Source organism: Theropithecus gelada, chromosome 5 (assembly GCF_003255815.1).
Source record: "Theropithecus gelada isolate Dixy chromosome 5, Tgel_1.0, whole genome shotgun sequence".
Classification (NCBI taxonomy): Eukaryota; Metazoa; Chordata; class Mammalia; order Primates; family Cercopithecidae; genus Theropithecus; species Theropithecus gelada.
The window spans coordinates 152,679,883-152,701,408 of record NC_037672.1 but is presented as its reverse complement, the minus strand read 5'-3'; the positions used below and the strand labels follow the sequence as shown (position 1 = coordinate 152,701,408).

The window sequence follows — 21,526 nt, the reverse complement described above, 5'->3', positions numbered from 1 at the left end:
GTGTGGCTGTTATCGGCAAAGCCATTTTGAGGGAAATATAGATAGCAATAAAATGTACAGTGATTAATGCAGCTTAAAATGAGAATACTGAATGAGTCCACATCATCAATATAATAAAAGAAACATTTAAAGAGGAGCAACAGTTCATCCAAGATCTAGTAGCTGATGTGCTAAGAACAGAAGAAAACAACTCAACAAAGATGACAAAGGACTAATTGTCTCCGCTGCTGTAAGCTTAAGCTTTCAGTAATTGATTCCTCCTCTTTTCACTAAAGGATACAAATATTTCCCAGGTCTTGAAAAGTATCATAACAAAGACCATAAACTCTAACACTCAATTTTGGTTGAAAATGACATTTTGCTTTTCCCTGCTTAGTAAGTTAAGCAGTCCCTGCTTTTAGCCTGTGTTTTAACAAGAGAACTGCACTTTGCTACCGTCTCAGTAGCACTGAATTTCTGTTTTGGAGGAGATGGTTAAGTCCCTCCTCACAGGAATTGCAAGGCATCTTGCCCTCCCGCCTCTCACATATGCTTTGTTCTCCATCCCTTTACCCTTAAAGTCAGCCTTAGTTTAACTGTCCAAGTACAACCACCTAAAGAGTGAAATTGCATCGAAGTGCAAAATGAGGTGAAATAAATGATCCATGTTTTAGTGTTCAGTGAAAAGTAGTGATCTAACAAGCTCCTCAACAAATATGTATCAAAGATTCAATTTTACTTATTAAAATGATTTATGTGGGTGTAACCCATGCACCTAAAACCATTGCAGTAATTCATTGACCCATTCTGTTTTGGGCTACTAACATTTGCATCAACAAGGGCTTGATGGTGGATTTAAAGCATTATATAGCACTAGACTTCACTGGAGTTTTGCATTAAAGCTCCATCTGGGCAGTTTTCCAGCTGGTAATCTCAGAGGACTGATGTCTATTCCTCAGGCACTACTTAGATCAGACACTCTTGTTTATTCATCTCTTTGATTTGCTGGGTCTACCACAGACCACCCTTTTCCATCCTATGCCTTCTTTAAACCTAACTGGGACAGGGCTGGGAAGTCTTTGCCTTGGTGTGGCTGGAAATATCAGGGAAGAAATTTGGAAGAAACGTTAAAATGCTGAAGCAACTCTTCTTTCCTCCCTACCAAAGGATCTGAAAGACTAATAGCCTTGAGAGTGATATAAAATTCCAATGCCAGACATCCCAGCTTTATGCTTATACTTATGGTAAAATATCCAGGATATAAAATGAATCATTTTCCCTTGAGGTAAAAACAGATGTTCATTCAGTCACCTGTGCAAGTAAATATCCACCCTATCTATCCTTATCTATGCTGTTTCTGATAGTCTTTGGAAAACACACATCTGATCATACCATTCTCTTCCTTTAAGACTTGATGTCTCTCTTATCTAGTAGCTTTAAAACTGTTGGAGAGGGAGACAGAAGCCAATGGATCTAATTTTACTCCTGTTGCTGTTTCTTTTATTTTTTCTTTTGTAAGATCTATTTTGAACAAGTGCCTCAAGTGAATAATAATAACTCTTATTATAGTTATTAATATTACTATTATGGTAATATTGATAACTAAGGTCATGTAAAGCTGTGTCATATGTAGTTATTAATTACTATATATTAATATTACAATAGCAATACTAACAACTATCATGGCACACCTTTACATGACACACATACCCCTTGGTGATTTTTGCGCAAATGGTCTTTTGTCCTTATTCTCCTCCCTCCCAACTCATCCCAGGCAACTGGCTCTCCAGAATGTACTATGCACCCCCAATACTCCATCTCTTTTTGTCTGCTAATTTATTTTCCTGGATGATGTCCTTCCCCTTCTCTGCTTGATGAACTCTAAGACCAAAGGACTTTTCTAAGAACGAAGTCCCCTACTTTGTGCTCCCACAGAATGTTGTAATTATGTCTTACATTTGTCTCTCACTTTCCGTTCTTGATAGATTGGGCCATGCTCAGCACTTTGGGAGGCCGAGACGGGCGGATCACGAGGTCAGGAGATCGAGACCATCCTGGCTAACACAGTGAAATCCCGTCTCTACTAAAAAATACAAAAAACAAAAACTAGCCGCCCGGCTCGGTGGCGGGCGCCTGTAGTCCCAGCTACTCGGGAGGCTGAGGCAGGAGAATGACGTAAACCCAGGAGGCGGAGCTTGCAGTGAGCCGAGATCCGGCCACTGCACTCCAGCCTGGGCGACAGAGCCAGACTCCGTCTCAAAAAAAAAAAAAAAAAAAAAAAATAGTAATATTCCTGGCATACAATAGCCATTCAATAAATTCTTGATGAATGAATAAATGAAAATGAGTAAATGAATCTATTCTTATTTATGTTTTATTAAAAATACACTTTGCATTTTCTTACAAAGTCTAGATAGATATAGAAAGACAAAGCAAAATGGGAAGAAACATTTTAATTCTGTATTTCCCTTTGCTTCTTGATGCAAAGCATCTTTAGGAAACTTGAGTATAACTCTGTGCTTGCCTGAGAAAAATGTGTAAGGAGCTAATTTATATAGTGTACTTAACACAAAAAATAGGACAAGAAGCCATGAATGGAAACTATATAACCAGAACAGAAGGATTTTCAGCCCCTGGATTTTCAGGAGAAACTGTTACGGAAGCAGTCTTGAGACCCAGTCTTATTTTTTAGGATAGTTAAATGGCAATATAATTCAGTACCAGTAGTCCCCAACCTGATTACAGGCTGTTTGTCCACTACTTTTCTATCCCCAATACATCAAAGCTCTGACTTGGGCCCCTTACTTATTTTAAGAATCTATTCTCCAGGGTCTCTACTCTGGCTACCATCAGTGGTCTGGATCTGAAAAGTTTCTCCCTAATCTCTATGCTTCAAAGCAGATAAGATAGAGAAAAAAGGAAATTCTTTAAATTTTTTAGCATCTGAATTGTGAATTTCGTATGGACTCTGTCATGGAAATGTATGTTCATCCTCTTTAAGATCTACAAATTATTCTGTGTTTAATGGGTCTTTGTAGGCTGGTCTGGGGAACCTATCACAGATGATTTAAGTTCTCTGTGAAAATATATTTTTTGGTAATTTTTTATGTAGATAAAAATGCCAAATTCATAGAAAAGTTGCAGGAATGGTACAAGAAACTCTCATACAACTTTTCACCAAGAGTATATACATTCCCCTCATTTGTTTTGTGTATATGCTAATACATCACAAACACACAAAATACTTTTTGAATTCTGATTGAATTATAAACTTTTTGGGTGCAAATTGAGGTCTGCTGAAATGTTTGATCAAGACTACATTCCATTTCATGCTTTTATATTTTCTTTATTTCTATTATTTCCCCACGATAAGAGATCTGTTCCAGAAAGAAACATGTATTTACATTTTTGTTTTCCTTGTAAGTAGTGACTTAACTTCACATATTTGTGAAGATGTAACTATACTTCCTCAAGGCCTCTGGTACTTTCCAATAATAGGGTGAGTGTTTACTGAGTCAGAGTCAGTCCTGTAAGACATTGGGTTATCACTTAGTAAACAGCATCATTGTAATATCTATAGTAGTACCCTTGGAATACTAGAGGCCAATCAGTAATGAATATTCCTGATGTCACCATGGGCTAGCCTGGGTACTAATGGAGGCAGTTAAAGAACTTTTAAACTGAATTATTTCTCAGAACCCCAAATAAGAGTTCCGCCTATCTATGGCTCTGCTAATATTGATTTTAAAACTACAATGTTCATTTTATTTTTGCTTTAAATTCGAGCTCTTTTTAAAATCAAATCCTTATCCCCAGCCAAAATGTATATTTTTTTAGTTCACCAGACTTAATTAAAAATAAAAGTTCCTAACTGCTTAAAGGTTTATGTAAAAAAAAAAAAAGAAAAGAAAAAAGTTGAAGCTCCGGAAAAAATACTTAGACATTTCAATAATGTAGTCACTGCCTCATTTGCTTCATCAATACTAACAATCTTTTTTTTTTTTTAATCAGGATATTTCAAGTAGAATAAAAACACTTCATATATGTATATTTAATGAGACAAAAACTTGATTCTTAGTTCATAGACATGCACCAAAATGTTCAGCACAAATACTCAAGAAAAATGAGATATCCACCGAACGAACAAGTCTTATTTTCTACTTCTGTACTTAGATTTTCTTCTTAAAACTTTAAATGGCTCAGCATGGCAATAGAAGATGTCTGCTGAAGTAGGTCCATGTTGTTCCAAGTGTGCCTGCATGTGTGTGTACATGTGTAAATGTTTTACCAATGTCCTTTATGGTGAGTCCTCTGTATGATTACTTTACTCCCATGTTGCTTCCAGCTCAATTAGATTTGAATAGTATTACTGCATTTTAATAGAAGATAGAAACCTCTTTTATTTGGAATACTTTGCTATTATGATAGTAAAATGAATTAATAGGAATTACATTGCTAACATGGATTAAAATAGCTTTTGCCATTGTAGAATTTTTAAACATGTCAAACAGAAGAAATACTTATTGTTATAACACACATTACTATGGAGAGTATTTTTAACTTCAAGAACTAAAAATAATATTTGATATTTACAGAACTATTTTATAATTGTATTGCATCTAATCCCTAATTGCTTATTTTCTAAAAAGAAAAAAAGGGGAAAGTGCAATAGAGAAAAAAAATGTCAGCCTATATTCAAACATATACTACCAGTTAAATGAGAAAATGCAATACAATGCAGAGTTGAAAGTTTGAAAGAACTGAGGGCGTCAAAGAATGTAATTTCTATTTAGAAACCTTTTTTAAGACAACACTATCACAAACACAACTTTCATAACCATGGTATTCCACCAGGATATGAGATTGCAGGTGATTCTGCCAGTTTGTACAGTTGACTACAATTATCTGATATATGTACAAGGTGCTGAATTTTGAGTACAGGTAGTAAGTGATGGTTATATAACAGAAATACTCCCCCAAAAGTAACTTTTTAAGTTTTTTTTGTGTGTGTGTGTGTGTTTTTTTTTTTTCCTCCAGAAGCGCTGAAGTACTGAAGTGAGTACATTTTGTCATGTTAAATGGGAGAAAGAGTAGACTGTGACTTGGCTCCTGAAATTTTAATTCTGCTCATTAGCCGTCTACAAACCTAAAGTGCTTTCAGAGGCTCTACACATCTTCAATGAGTCAAACCCCAAAGACTTATAAATAGGTATATAGGTTGCTAATCTATTCCTGATGCTTTGCCTAAAAAATTGGCATTGCCATCTTCCACATCTTTCTTTTGGAAGCATGGTTTTGAGTTTGTTCCTTGTTGGTAAGCATCCAGAAAATGGCAGATTCCGGGGATTTCACTAGGGAAGTTCGGTGGAAGTTCTTCCCTTGATCGAGGGGTAAACACGAAACCAGGACAGTCTTTGAGTAATCTGAAATATTAAAATAAAAATATTAAAATATAATACTGACATAAATGTTTATCCGCTCATAAAAAGAAGGCAATATAACTAACTGAATGTTACTGAGAATATTAATAAACCAGTGATTTTAGGTGTGACTGACAGAAAAAGTCTAATGAGGTTAACAGACATCTTCACAGAAGTACAGTGAAGAATCAATTCACAATAAGAAAATTGTGTCAACTAACGTATTTCACTTACATTGGAAAAAATTATAAAACATTTTTGCAAAAATAATATCCACACAACAGTGCAATTTGCCAAAGTGAAAAAATAATCCAAAGATTTAATAATAGCAAAGTATCCACACATAACCATGACAGTATTAAGATTTCCTGAGTTGATAAGAGGTAAGATGTCCATTTATTAATTCATTAATTTTGTAAATATTACCGTAATCACGGGCAAAGAAAGTAATCATGGGCAAGAAATTGTGAATCAAAATTACAATGACAAAAATGATGTGACAGCAACTTTTGAATCTTTCAATAGAATTTTTATGAATTCTAGATTAGCAGGACTCAAGTGAGATTTAATTGTACATATCACCACTCTACTTACTAATGATTATTAGCAATATTTTTTCTCCGGAAATTCATATGTTTACCAAATTATATTGTTTGCTACTTTACTACTTGTTCATTATGCTAAACCCATTTTAAATTCTAATCTTACTGATTAAGCTATTGGTACCTCGTCCCATGTGCTTCCCTAGCTTTCCGTCAAATGAGAACTTAATAAGACTTCTCTCTAACCTAATATTCAGACCATGGACGAAAAAATGTTGCATAGTTGTGGGCTCTCAACCAACTTCTACAGAAAAGCATTTATTATATTTACCCGAACAGACCATGGTCTTCTATTCACCAGTCTGTAATGTCATGTCTAAATTAAATAGAATGATGATGCTGAATTAGATTTTGGCACTGTGACATCATCTATGTACTGAAGAAACCAACCGAACAGAAATCTGTCTCAAGAAAGACAGTTTAATTTTCATCAGTACATCAATAAATCTGTAATCTGCTAAACAATAAAACTAATGAAAATGATGTCTTAGTCATGAATTTATAAATATTTTTGAGTGACTGTTATTTGAAAATATATAATGAAAAGTTATAGAATTACACAGTATTAAAACTATAAGCTTCAAAGTCTGATAGCTCTAGCAGCAAAGATGTCCATTGTCCAGGCTTTAAAATGGGGATAATAATAGTACATATTCCTTAGGACAGTTGTGAAAATTAAATAAATTAATTTTTAAAAACTGACTAAGCATCAATTAGAAATCACGCCACACCTATCATATTGGTAACAGTAAGTCTGACAATATCAGGCCTTGGGGAATAGCACCCTTCCTACACTGTTGGTGGAGTGTAGATTGGTAAAATCAGTCTGAACAGCTAATTAATGCCTAGTAACGTTGAAACTGGGTATAGTCTATGGTCTAGGAATACCATTTTTAGTTATATTATCTAAAGACGTACATATTAAGATATCTATTGAATCACTTTTTGTAATAATGAAAAATTGGATACACTCTAATTAAACATGGGTAGAAGATAGAGTTTGGCTCATGCATACTCTAGAATACATATTATATCACATGCACATATAGTAACATGCTAGATCTGGTTTATACTGGCTTGTGAGAACCAGTTGCTAAACACTGAGGAACTTTGTAAGACAGTTAAGCTATCCATAGCCTGAAACCTGCCAGAGTGGACATAGTAACACCAAGGATATTGGCAAATGCTAGAATCGTGGATTCTCTACCTCATCCTGTAAAGCTGGTTTACCAGCAAACTACTCCATTAGCAATAGTTAAAATGAATGATCTAGATTTATGACTAGGTATACATTTTATCAAGGAAACTATCCCAGAAACATAATACTGAGTGGATTCAAGGCAAGTCATAAAAGGATATGGACATGTTGATTGGGAATCTGTTTTCCTCTGGCTTTATTTTTCTACCTGACAGGACCTAAATGAAAGTGATATTCCTGCCTCTCTCTACCCATTTTCCTTCCTGGAAAGCAGAAGTGACATCTTATTAATGAGTTGTGGAGAAGCTGTTGAACATGCGTCTGTATTTGGGAGACTGTCTGCACAGAGTACATATTCTCAGCTCCTACAAGCTATAAATCACATAGGATCCACTGTGTCAGAGTGTGTGACAGGGACCATGTAATAGTTGATATTTATATTTCATTATATTAATATCTATTTACATTTTATTGTTTTTATAAAACAGAAACCTGAAATAAATATGGCAAAATGTTGATGCTGAAATATTAGTATTGGCTACATGAGTGTCATCTTCTTTGCTTTTTTCTATATGTTTAAAAATGAAATATAAAAATGTATAAAACTATAAGTCTAATAAATAAAAATGTATAAAACTATAGGTGATAAATAAAAATCTATTATTTTTTCTATCTACAGCAACCCAATATTCCCTACTAAATATGGTAATGACAATTATAATCTCATATTTAAATGTATTATATAAAAATATTCAGCCTTTACAAGTGGCTTTAAAGTGCATCGTTTGAATTTATTAAGGGGCCTTGCTCTGGATCACACGTCTGGTAAGTGCTGTGTGTGGGACTCTAAGGCATGTCTTCTGAATACAACTTCTATGCTTTTTAAAGACACTTAGCAGACAAACATAATTAGAATGTTATGGAGTTAGAAATATTCATTATATCGTCTTTTTAAAAACCAGAATAGACAAGAAAAACCATTTAGAAAAACAAACCATTTAGGTGAAAGTTTGAGGACAGCAACACCCAAAAAAGGCAGCAACAGCCCAAATGTCCTCATAGAGCGGACATTTTTCTCTACACCTTCTTCACCAGACACGATTTTCCCCAAATTACTGCATCAACGCTCCAATTCTCTGTTATCTTTCCTATATTCCTTTATTCACTTCATTCTTTCTTCTTACAGAATTCAATTCTTGCTTCTCTGGCACAATGTGCTCAGACTTGTCCTACAAATAAGAGATCCTAGGCCTGTTTACGCCACACACTGGACAGCATCCATGCATCCTCCCCACTTGCCATTTTTGTTTCTAATGATCCCTGGATCACCACATAAACCTCTAACATTGACCCACTGACCTGGATCTAATGTAGTAGACATGGATCCACTGACCCACTGATCTGATGTAGTCTCTATTAGTCTGTAATAGTTTTCCTTACTTCAAAAAAGCAAACAAAATGCAGAAGATTATCCCCTAAAATTAAAGTAAAACTCCTGACAATGTTTAAAAGACAGTAATGTATAATTGTCACTACCCTGCTACATTTTGAATCACTGGTTAGAATTTGGAAGTGGAAATTTGAAGATACAGGGTTTTTTTTTTTTGGTATAGGTATGTATTCTGTGTCCTAAATTTACCTGTATTTCAGAAATATATCATGGAAGCTACATTCAATATTAAACAGATTATTGTATTATTAAAGAAATATCATTCCAGAATTTAATGTATCATCAATAAAGTTCTCCAAAGAAAATTGCGTTTTGCATTGGTACACCTTCTTTAGCATCCGCTTCTTGTACTATACTTTGAGTAAAACTAAAATTATGCCCCTACTGTTGACTAAATTTCCCAAAGCATTGCATGTTGAACTGAAATTTAAATTATTTATATTATTTTACGTTTTCCTAGTATATGGAAGAAAAGTGAAGTATCTCTCAAAGAAAGGAATTTAAAAAGCTGTTAAAAGTATTTCACATTAAGTATTTATATTTTGCCTAAATAAGACAGTATTAACTACTGCTTTCCCTTAGGCAAGACATAAATACCTCATGTATGAGAATAAAAGGAAAGTAAATTATTATTGAAATCAATACAAAAGGAAAAAAGATATATCATATTTGTCTATAAAATGTAGAAATGACTTCAGCAAATGAGCTGAAGTTCAATATAAATTAAATTAAAATTTCGGTGTCATCCATGTATGTGCATATAAACATAACTGAAACAAAGAAAGAGAAATGTTAATAGTTACTATCTCTGGGTAGTGAGATTATGACTTATTCCTATTATTTACTTTATAATTTACTAATTTTGTAAATTTTCTGAAATGGGCATGTGTTACTACAGTAATAAAAAATTTATTTAAAAGATAACACCATCTATGCTATAAAAACCTGTACGTGCATTTCTAGTAACATTGCCAATATAGTGAATCTAAGATTTAAGTCATGAGCATTGTCCTGTTGCCAAAAATATATGCCAATGTGTTGTGGTCCTCTGCTGAAATACATGACATCCTGAATTATATTTTGAAGAAAAATGAGTAGTTAACATCAGTGCCTCCTAACATGACTCAAGACCACCAGACTTTGAGATACAAAATGCCAGATTTCTAAAGAGTTTAGTTTCATACTGTTAAAAACAATCAATATAGAAGAAAAAGGAAAATATGCTTTTTATGTGTAGAAGTTTTGTTGTAAGGTAGGATTCCTCAGCATGCACATACACACATAACACATCTTTGCACACTGAAAGAGAAACACAGATATCAGTGAAAGGACAGGCAACTGACTCCTACTTAATAGGATGATTCCTCTTAACGCTTACAGAGAGAGTAGAATCATATTATCTCAGGGTATGGAATCTTATCCCTACCTATTATACCCAGTAGGACCATAGGCCAATTACCATTACAATGAAACTCAGGGATTTTTCCAATTCTCAGGTTATACTGAGTTGTTTTCATATCCAGGAGTCAACAGTCAACCAGTAAATACTTCTTGCTTTCCTTCTGTGTTCCAGGCGCTTATCTAGGAGCTGGGGATATAGCATGGGTACCACAGGAAGCTAACATTCTGCAAAGGGAGGCAGGCACTCAACACATAAATAAATACTGCATAAGACAATTTCAGATACAGGTGTGAACTGAGAAGATGAAATAGGATAATGAGAGTGTATGTGAGGAGAAGGTTGTTGCTATAGTTATGATAGTTAAGGAGTGTCTTTTTAAAGAGAGGAGAAGAAATGATCACTGTAAGGTCGATGGTCTGAGTAACTAGGTGGATGGTGATATCATTTTAAGGTGATTGGTAAGTTTGCCTGGGTGGGAAGGAAGTGGATTTCATCAGTCTGTGTGGGAAATGACTCATTCTAATTCGGTCCAGTTCATTTTAATATGTCAATTAGTCATCCAAGTGGAAATACGTAATAGGATATATGTGTCTGTAGCTCCGCGGAGAATCATAGGATGGGCTAAAGATTTTTTTAAAAATGGTTAGAGTCATAAAAGTTCAGACACAGAAGAGAACAGGAACAGAGACTCTGGGCAATGCAATAAAGGTTTGGTAGGGAAGGAGTTCCAACAGGAGACACTGAGAAGGTGTAGACGTGGGGTAGTGAGAAAACTAGGTGAGTGGGGTGCCAAAAATTTAAAGAAGAACATGTATAAATGAGGCAGTTCTTAGCCTATTCAAATGCTTCTGAGATGATAAGGAGAGAAAACTGACAGAGTTTTTTGAGATGGAGTCTTGCTCTGTTGCCCAGGCTGGAGTGCCATGGCACAATCTCTCCTCACTGCAAGCTCCGCCTCCCGGGTTCCCACCATTCTCCTGCCTCAGCCTCCCGAGTAACTGGGACTACAGGAGCCCACCACCACACCCGGCTAATTTTTTGTATTTTTAGTAGAGACGGGGTTTCACCATGTTAGCTAGGATGGTCTTGATCTCCTGATCTCGTGATCCATCCCCCTCGGCCTCCCAAAGTACTGGGATTGCAAGCGTGAGCCACCGCGCCCAGCCAACTGACAATGATTTTAGCAGGGCACACTGATGACCTTGATAAGAACCGTTTGAGTGGAGTCAACACTGACTGGAGGGAGTTAAAGAGAAAATAAGAGGTGGAAAAAATACAGATGGTAAGTATAGACAACTTCTTTCAGTTTTGCTATAAAAGAGAGCAGAAATTTAAAATTGTAGCAGAAGCTGGACTTAGAAACAAGGAAGTTTTTATTTTTCAAGAGTTTTAATAGATATGGTTGCATTCTGTTGGGAATGATCATTTCATCAGAGAGAAATTGATCATAGAGAGAAAGAGTTAATTTCCACAGAAAAGTTAATGAGAAGGTGAGAGGAAATAGCACTCACAGTAAAGCTGTATCAATCAGGGGCAGGAGGGGAGCTGGCCCAATGTAACGGGAACAAAGAAGGAGGAGATGGGTACTGGGGTAGCTCTGCTGAGAGAACCTACAGCACGAAGATGGCAAAGTTCCTATCTGACTTCTATTCTGGCAGTGAAATATGAGGCAAGATTATCAACTGAGAGTCTGGGCTGGAAAGGAAAGGATGCTGGTGCTTTAAGAAGGGAGAAGGCCAGGTGCAGTGGTTCACTCCTGTAATCCCAGCACTTTGGGAGGCCAAGGCGGGCAGATCACTTGAGGTCAGGAGTTCGAGACCAGCCTGGCCAGCACGGCAAAACCCAGTATCTACTAAAAATACAAAAATTAGCCAGACGTGGAGGTGGGCGCCTATAATCACAGTTACTTGGGAGGATGAGGCAGGAGAATCACTTGAAACTGGAAAGCAGAGGTTGCAGTGAGGCGAGACTGCACCATTGTACTCCAAACTGGGCCATAGAGCAAGACTTGGTCTCAAAAACTAAATAAATAAATAAATGCAGAAGAAGAAGGGAGAAGACGCTATTAAAGAGTTATCTCTGAGAACAGGAAAGTTAACTTGCTTGGTGTAATTTAGCTACTGTATAGATCTGAAAAACTTCTTTGTTACTTAAGAGTTTCCAGTATAGTGAGACAAAATGTACATGATAGATATATTTCTACTTACCACAGATTGGTTTAATTTCTGGTTAAAGGGATAAGTGATACCAAAATGGCAGATTTTTTGACGCAGGCTGTACACTACATGTTGTCAAGGAGACAGTGAAGATAGAGGTTCTTCTGACGCTAGATGACACATGGCTCCTCTGACTGTGTTAACACTTGCTGCCAGTCCATAAAATTGCCATCTTTGAAAAATCCTTGATGACCAGCTAGTTTTCCTCTGGTAAATTCTTCCCTGTATGATAGGGCATTTGACTGGCTTTTGTGCTTGATTGCAGGGAGGGAGTTTCTAAAACTCTTGGAATTTTTTGAGTTATAGGAGTATCCGTTTTCCATGAGGCCCTTGGATCACATTTGAGTTTATATTAATGAGATGACTCAGAATGGGGACAGGGCCCCAGAAAAATCAGTCTTGTGGATAGAAGGTTGGGGTTTTGTGCTAGCCTAACCTCTGGGGAGGAGAGTGGGGGTGCTGTCTGAGTTCAGTCACATGGCAGTGATTCAACCAATCATGCTTACATAATGAAAACAATGATTCCATACATCAAACTCAAAGCTCAGTGCGGTGGAACTTCCTGGTTTGTAAACCCATTGATGTAGTCGGAGGGAGATAAGTTCTGATTCTATGGAAGGTCTGCATCTGGGACCCTCCCAAACCTTACCCAATCTGTTTCCTCATTTGGTTCGTTCTGATTTGTATCCTCCAAAATAAAACTGTAATAGTAAGTATAGCAATTCCCTAAGTATTTTTGAGTCATTTTAGCTAATCATCTAACTTGAGAGGTTCATGGGAACCCCCAAAATTGTAGCTCAGTCAGTCTAAATGCACACTTAGGTCCTGAAGGGTGGCTAGCATCTGAATTAAGGGCAGGCTTGTTGGGGTCTGTGCCCTCTAACTTGTGGTTATGACTGTGCTCAGTCTGGGTGGTTACTGCCAGAACTTCACTACAGTGTACTAGCTGATGTCAGAACACCTATCAACGTACTGAGAATGTTAATATAGGCTTCTAAAAGAGCAATGATGGAAGAATAGGTAATATCTGTCATGGATTTATGGCTGGGCCACAAACACCTCAGGTGAGTCATTCTTAGGCTAATAAGCAGTGTAAAAAAGTTAAAGTGAGGATGATAAAAGTTATCACGTTTCTTTTTTCTTTATGATTAAGGAAGAAAAAAATTATGAACAATGAATCAAATCAATGGGGAAAATGACAATTGCATATAAACAAAAACAAGAGATTCTAGGTGTTTAACATAATTACTACCTGTAAGTTGTGGGGCTGACATTGATTTTTCGTGGTACACTGCAGGACTCAAATTTGTTAGCCAGAGTGACATTGTTTCCAAAAAGACAGTAACGGGGCATTTTGACTCCAACAACGCCAGCAAAAACTGATCCAGAATGCAGTCCAATTCGCATCTGAAAGCAAAAAATAACATGATGTTCCCAGTCACTGGTAAAACACTTCCTACTTGTCAGCATCGTTTGAATACCCTGTCTAAATTATTTTACCATTCACCCTCAGCACACCACCCCTTTCCTCAAAACCTCCAGCCAACTTCCCTCTACTCCGCATATGCAATTAAAAGTGACTAGTGCAGAATCAATAGTCACATTTCTTAACTCTTTTCCATTTAGGTTTATTACACAAACCATCTTAATTGTGTCTGTCTTCAACATCTGAAACAAGTTTCCATGCACAGGGATCATAGTTACCACAGCAGCATAGCAAGGGGGATATGAGCTGTTTATGTGAACCTGCCACCTCTCCATCAAGTGAGACAGACATAATTTCTGGACTCCTGGAGTTGTTTTCCCAAACACTGACAAAGAAGGGCAAATGAAGCTAGCTCCAAGGATATTAAATATATTTTTTAGACATTTTACCTTAAAATAGCTTTATACCAAACACTATCCCACTGTTCTAATGACTTACAACTGAGGAAATGAAATTGTAATATTTAAGCAGAAAATGACAGAGGAAGCAGAAAGTGGAAGTTACTTGAGTCCGATGACGATGTCTATATACATGAAACTAAAAATCCAGACTGATGAAAGATCAGATTTGTGCCACGCCTAGATATAAGGGGCAGTCTGGGAAATGTTGTGGCAAAATTTAGGAATTCTGGAAGTCTCCAATGATTTGGAAAACCACTGAGACAGAATGTTTTATTTTATTTATTTTTCAGAGATAGAGTCTTGCTCTGTCACTCAGGCTGTAGTGCAGCGGCACCATCATAGTTCACTGTAACCTCGAAACCCTGGGCTCAAATGATCCTCCCATCTCAGCCTCCTGAGTAGCTGGAACTACAGGCATGCACCACCATACCTGGTTAAATTTTAAATTGTTTGTAGAGACAGGGTCTTGCTATGTTGCCCAGTTGATTCTCAAACTCTTGGGCTCAAGTGATCCTCCTGCCTCAACCTTCCAAAGTGCTAAGATTACAAATATAAGTCACCTTGCCTAGCCAAAGCAGGATATTTAACAATGGAATCTTCAAAGGTCTGATTACTTGATGATCTTAAAGAATTCACAAATACTGAAATTACTGCTACTACAAAGCAAGCTAAAGTGGGGATATTTTAAATGACAATGATGATACCATGTTCATTATTTTCAAACTCTATGTTTACTCAAACATTTTAAAAAGTTGTATTAGATACATGCATTTTGAATGAAGATCAAGAACTCAGTAACTTAGATATAATTTAGAAATCAGAAAAATTCAGTTCTGTCTAGTTTTAATAAGTAATTTCAGGTATCTGCTGGAAACTTCCCAGACTCATTTATTTTAAGATGTCATATGAATTCTACAAAATTTTCAAACAAAAGCACTAGATTGTGAATTAGGAACTTTGTATTCTAACAAACTCTACTAGTAACTGGTAGTCTGGCTTCCTTAAGTCTCTTTACTTCCCTCTGATCATATTTTCACCTATAAAATGCAGAGTTTGATTATTTTTAAAGAACTTCCTTCATCAAAGTTTTACATTAACAAGCAAAACTTAGATGTCTGTTATATATCTGGCTTTGTCTCTTTTAGGAAAATATGAATTTACACATATAACAAGTGATAGATAGTTAGAGAGATAGACAGATAGATAGATAGAATAAAGACTCTTTTGCCCATAAATATCAACCACGACTTTAGCATATTTAGATTGAGGAATTATTGTTTTCTGTGAGCATTCTTCTGGTTAAACCAGTTTTTCTTCCTATCGTTACTCCAGCTTATCATATGTTAAATTTACCATAGCATTTTTATCTTATTTCATAATTAAAATGTAAATATATTCTGTTCGTAAAAACCAAAGTCATGCAGACAAGGCAAGTGTCCCTCCTACTCCTTCCACGCCATGCTGCCTTCTTCCCCTTCTCCAGTTGTGAATCTCTCAACCCCAACATTTCCTTAGAGAGCTTTTCAAATTAATCAGCAAGATTTAAATCACAATGTGTTTAAGACACACATTGTGCCCCGAGCATATCTCTTTTCACTGGTAACAGACTTCCGTGTGAAATAATGAAAGGCAAAGGCAGAATTCTGACTCCCGGGAAAAATTTGAATGGGAACCTACTAAGGGCATCTTTTATTTGGGACCACTTGTGGTATAGCCCATTTCTCATCATAGGCTTCTAGGCTTAGGAAAGGAGGGGTACTAGAAGTTTGCTTCCATGTTCACTTGTCACCTACCGACTTTCACGGTTACACTCAGCCCACTGGTCTCTGTCACCAACCCACCCGCTGCTTTCTAAGCCCGACTGGATGGATGTTAGTGAGGAAAACAATAGGAATAAGTGAATAGATGAATGATTTGCACAAGTGACGTGCTAGAGGAAAGTACAGAGTTTGAAAAATAAAAAAAGAAAATATTTTCTATTCTTTCACTTCAATTCTATACCAAGAGGTAGCAGGGCAAAAAGCAGAAAAAGCCTGGGCTTTGAAGCCACATGGACATGACTCCAAATACTGACACATAGGAGTCTTGACTGCTCGTGTCTGCTGGTGAATTGTAGATTCCTCTTTAAAGTGTTATTATAAGGATTAAATGAGACGATGTTTAAGTCACAATATGCTCCTTTCCGATACATATTTAAAGTTTCCCTACTAAAAATACTCTCCACTCTGCCTCTGTGATGTTTCACAGGTATCTCTTAAGGACGTCAGATATTTCCCAGGACTGCAGGTTAGTACACATAAAAAGGTGTGATTAATGACTCCCTTTATAGGTCTTTTAAACTAGCCTATCGTTACCCAGGGTAACTATCTTTGAAACTAACTATAAATAATTCTTCCAACTTACAGAAATCTAAAAATACATCTATACAAATAACAAAAATGCCATAAAATTCCTCCACACCAAACATACACATCTTAATTATAAAATGCATTTGTGTGAAAATCACTGAAAATGTTAATAGTCTCTATTTTTTAACATTTACTTTGATGCTACAAGCCCCCTCAAACAGATTAGAAAGAGAAAGAAATATATAGTCCTCCTCTAAGAAAATGCAATTACAGAAACTAAATCTGAAAAAAGGTATTGTGATGCTTCTAAAACATACTTGCAAATTATTTTACACTCCTTCTATTGATTCATGGGCCCTAAGCCCTCTCTCTTCTGGGCAGAGTTATGATTGCTCTGACCCATAGAATACAGCGGAAGTGTCGCTGTGTGTCTTCCAAGACTAAGTCACGGAGCTTCCACCAGTCTTGTTCAGTGGGAAATGAACCACCTCATAAGAAATACATACTAGCGCACCATGTGTAACACTAACAATCCCAGCTGAACCCAGCCTTTCAGCCATCCCCACCAACGAATCTGACATGTAAGTGAAGCAGCAGTCTTGGAATGAATCTTCCAGCTCCAGTCATTGCAATCCCAGCTATTCCAGGCACCCTCACCCATTTCAGTATTCCCAGCCGAGGGCCCATAGATTATAGAGCACAGACGAGGTATTCCTGGTATGCCTTATCCAAATTTTTGATGTGCAGAATCCATGCATAATAAAAGGTTGTGATTTTATACCATTACATTTAGAGAAGTGTGTTGCACAGAAACATATAAATGGGATGACAATAGACTTAGAAAATAGTTATGGAGGCTTAAACATATGGCTCCTATTAAGGTTAAAGAGAGTTAAGGATAAACCTCTAAATACATAGTTTTGTTTTTAAATTTCTTCTTTCTTCTCTATATGTTTTATAGCATACCAGATAAGATTTTACAATACCTCAAAGGCTGGGGACTGTCCTATAAAAATTAAGGGACAGATTCACTGTGAGACAAATAAAGGTAATGTGCCTATATTCTATCTATTAAACCAATGCCTACCATGCTAACTTTATTTCCTCACGTGTGGTGAGATATTAGTCTGGAATCTGGCTCATCTAGAAATTAACTTTATTTCCCCATGTGTGGTGAGATATTATTCTGGAATCTGGCTCATCTAGAAATTTTTAAATGTCATGTGCCTTGGAAAATATTGGTGGATTAGCAGTCAACATCCATTCAAATGTAATATTCTCTCCTCCAGGGGTTGGAAAACCAAAACTACATTTTCTAAACTAACTTGCAGCTTCTAAATGCAGTTAGGCTTGGTAAATCAGAGGCACAGTTGCATGGGATTTGGCAGGCACCATCTCCACTATAACTGAAGCACAATTGTGCAAGCCTTCGTGTTTTCTTTAGCATGCTTAGTAAAGAGTCCATTTTCCTGTCACTCACTTTGTAACAGTCAGGATGCAGGATTGACATCGTGCTGATTATTACAGTAGATATGGTTTTGGAGAGGGAGCAGCTTTCTGAACATGGCAGTTTCCTGACTGTGGCTTTGGTGGGATAGTTTTGGAATCAGCTTCCAGATTTTTGAAAATGCAGTTGTTCTGAAGTTTGCCTTTAGGAGCTATTTTATTTTGACAATGGAAGATCCCCATACTATGGGAGACATTTTTTTGAAAGTCCAACTTATAGATGTGTTCTTCTGTCCTCTCAGTGATTCTGTAAGCCTATACCCTATAATATATTTCTTCCAATGTAAACAAGTTAGAGAAGATTGTGTTCTCTATAGATTTTGCTTTCTCTCTCTCTCTCAACTAAACCCCAGCTGATACACTATGGTTTTGATAATCGACTAATATGCATTTGCTCTTGTGACATCTCCTAGACAATATATCATCTGCCTTACCTTGATAGGTTCTCCATGGGGAGACATAACTTCATCAGAGAGCTCCATCATCTTCAGGGCCATCAGCGCTATCTGAACAGCATGAGTATCACTCTCTTTGTGTAATCCCCCAGCTACACAATAGGCATCGCCAATGGTCTCCACCTAGACATAATATATTTTCCATACTATAAATAAATGCTCAGGAAGAATCACAGGCTACATCATATAGAAGAAATTAAGTCATACAGCATAAATCTCATTGCTCAGGCCTTCTGGGGGATCAGGGTTAATCAGATACTCCCAGAAATGGCTTTCTCTTTCAGGAAATGCACAAGGTTTAGACCCATTACATTCAGTCACTGCACTGAGAGGCAGCACAGTCCTGTGAACACAATAACAGTTGGCTTCTACTCCCAGATTTGTCACTGACTCATCATATCATTTCATTTCTTTTTTTTTTTTCACCATATAAGATAGTTTTTGTAGAAACAATACATTTTTGAATTATAATACATTGTTTAAAGATGTTGGGATCATTTACTCGTTTTATATCCTCCTCATCATAAAATAGTATTTTGCCTCAAGTCACTACCCAATAAATGTCATATGAATGTAGTAAAATTGTGCAATGTAAAACCAAGATAATAATAGTCATAAAAGTAAAAAGAAATGGTTTTTCTACAGGACCCTTGGGGTCCTCATAGAAATTACTTGTTTAATGGATACTAATCACAGTTATAGAAACCAAGATGTTGAACCAGTAGGTAAAAACAATGGTGATGCTTGAAGGACCACTGGAAATCAAGCTATTATCTAAAATCTAAGTATTAACCTTGTCATTATCATCATCATTGTTGTTGATGTTACAGGCAATTTTTATCTGTCTGTGATACTGGCTGCAGAAAGCAAATAGTTAATTTAAATCCACAAATAACTCCCTAATTCTAAGAGCGGCATTTTTCTTGTCCTCCAAATATTTACTGTAACTATAAGACCCTATTCTGATCCAAAGCCTCAGTTGTGAAAGGATGAGGGTGAGAAAGGAAAAAAGAAAGAAGGTGCAAATCTTCAGAAATTCCCCAGTCAGAGTGAATGCTGATACCCTTATTATGGCTCCAGATTTCTTCTTGACCTGTCTTTCTCCTAGTCTCTGACTTTATCTTCTTATTCTCCATATTTCTCATTTAGTTCCAATGTCACTGCCTTCCATTATCCCTTAAGCATATCAAACATGCTCCCACTTGCTATTCCTTTCTCCTGGAGCAATCTCTCTGCAGATAACCACTTGGTTGTCCCTCCTTTCCTTCAGGCCCTACAAAAACCTCACCTTATTAGAAAAGCCGATTGCTACCACCCTCTAAGAAACAGCAATCGGCCGGGCGCGGTGGCTCAAGTCTGTAATCCCAGCACTTTGGGAGGCCGAGACGGGTGGATCATGAGGTCAGGAGATCGAGACCATCCTGGCTAACATGGTGAAACCCCGTCTCTACTAAAAAATACAAAAAACTAGCCGGGCGAGGTGGCGGGCGCCTGTAGTCCCAGCTACTCGGGAGGCTGAGGCAGGAGAATGGCGTGAACCCGGGAGGCGGAGCTTGCAGTGAGCCGAGATCCGGCCACTGCACTCCAGCCTGGGTGACAGAGCAAGACTCCGTCTCAAAAAAAAAAAAAAAAAAAAAAAAAAAAGAAACAGCAATCACCCCTTACCCACTGCCCTTCTTTTTCCCCTTAACCTACTTTATTTTTCTTTCATATTATTATACTAACTGAAAGACTATAAATTTACTCATTCATTTACTGTCTTTCTTTCCCCTAATCATATGTAAGCCCTCTGAGTTTGTCTAGTTTATTCACTCCTATATTACCTGTGCCCGGTAATAATGAGCCAGGTGGCAATGTCACCCATGAGCTTTTTCTCAGCAATGAACACATAAGAAATGCTCATCATGATGGCTATCACAGGTGCTCAATAAATATGCTAATCAGAAGAAGTTCTACCCCCATCCCACCTGATGTTAGGGGCCTACCATATCTGCTTTTGCAGCCCCTTGTACATACTGCATCCCTTCGTCACGTCATATGGAAATCTAGCGTTGGTCCATTCTGCCCTCTTCTCCTTCTCCATATGTGAACTTTCCTCACAGGGATTGTACGCTCTAGCTCTGTAGCCATTGCCCACCCATGCTGGCAAATGCTGGATAACCAGTATATACATGCTGAAACAATTGGTAAATGAACACAGAGAGAAACAGAAAAATGGCCAAAACCCCCAGAAAGACAGAAGAGAGAAAATGAAATTAAATAAAGCCATAGTATAATCAAGTCCTGGAATAAATAAGGTTGACTATTCTTTTGAAGCCATTGGCACCCATAGGGTAGGCCCATGATTATACATTGTGTATATCTGAAACCCTTCTATATTTATTTTCAGCTGTCTCCAACTAATCTCAAGCAAAATCAGAAGTGAAGAAAAAGTAGAGATGAGGACTGGCATAGAAGGTAATTTACTATCTAGCTATGGCTCTAGTTAGATTCATCAGGGAACTCTGTGGCTGTTGTCCTTATACCTTACAGTGAGGAGCATAGTTTCAAAATGCTTGTTAGGATATTTAAAAACCATACCCTATATCCTTGATAGAAATAACCAAAAGTAGAAGAGGGCTACTTCTGTTAGCAATTACAGCAGTTTGCAAGGAAGAAAGACTTCCTTCTCACAATTCTAAGAGAGGAGACAGTCTCAAGATAGAAAATGTCTACAAATAAATACAGTAAACTCCACAAGAGGCCATGAAACTTAACCTAACTGAAGCCAATTATTTTTTCTGTAATTATACATGGGCCTCTTTTTCCCCAAGGGTATCATGGCTCTGTTTGGAATTTCCTGTTAGGAATTTTTTAAAGTAAGGTTTTACTTCTAGCATCTAGAACAAAACAAGACAAGAGCTTATGTATTATCATGAATAATATTTGTTTCTTCCTCAATAATTTATTTATTTCCTGTTGGGTTCAGCTCTGAAACGTCAGAATGTTATGTGGCAAGTTAAGAAGATGATTCAAGCCATACAAATGAGAAGTATGCTTTATTCCTAGTGCCAATGTCTAAAA

General features: G+C 36.9%; 1 protein-coding gene across 7 annotated transcripts in view; it reads right to left on the bottom strand.

Moving 5' to 3' along the window:
• Positions 1-3,068: 3,068 nt before the first annotated feature.
• Positions 3,069-21,526, bottom strand: part of GUCY1A1 (guanylate cyclase 1 soluble subunit alpha 1) — a 68,834-nt gene continuing 50,376 nt past the window's right edge. For 6 of the 7 annotated variants that reach the window (XM_025386021.1, XM_025386022.1, XM_025386027.1 and 3 more), the window contains 3 exons: positions 18,443-18,586; positions 13,520-13,674; positions 3,069-5,402 (listed from right to left, as the gene is read on the bottom strand). In XM_025386021.1, the coding sequence (XP_025241806.1) occupies positions 5,201-5,402; positions 13,520-13,674; positions 18,443-18,586 (501 nt within the window). In that variant the 3' untranslated portion in view covers positions 3,069-5,200. The remainder of the gene's footprint in view (positions 5,403-13,519; positions 13,675-18,442; positions 18,587-21,526) is intronic. The other variant, XM_025386025.1, reaches the window with a different exon arrangement.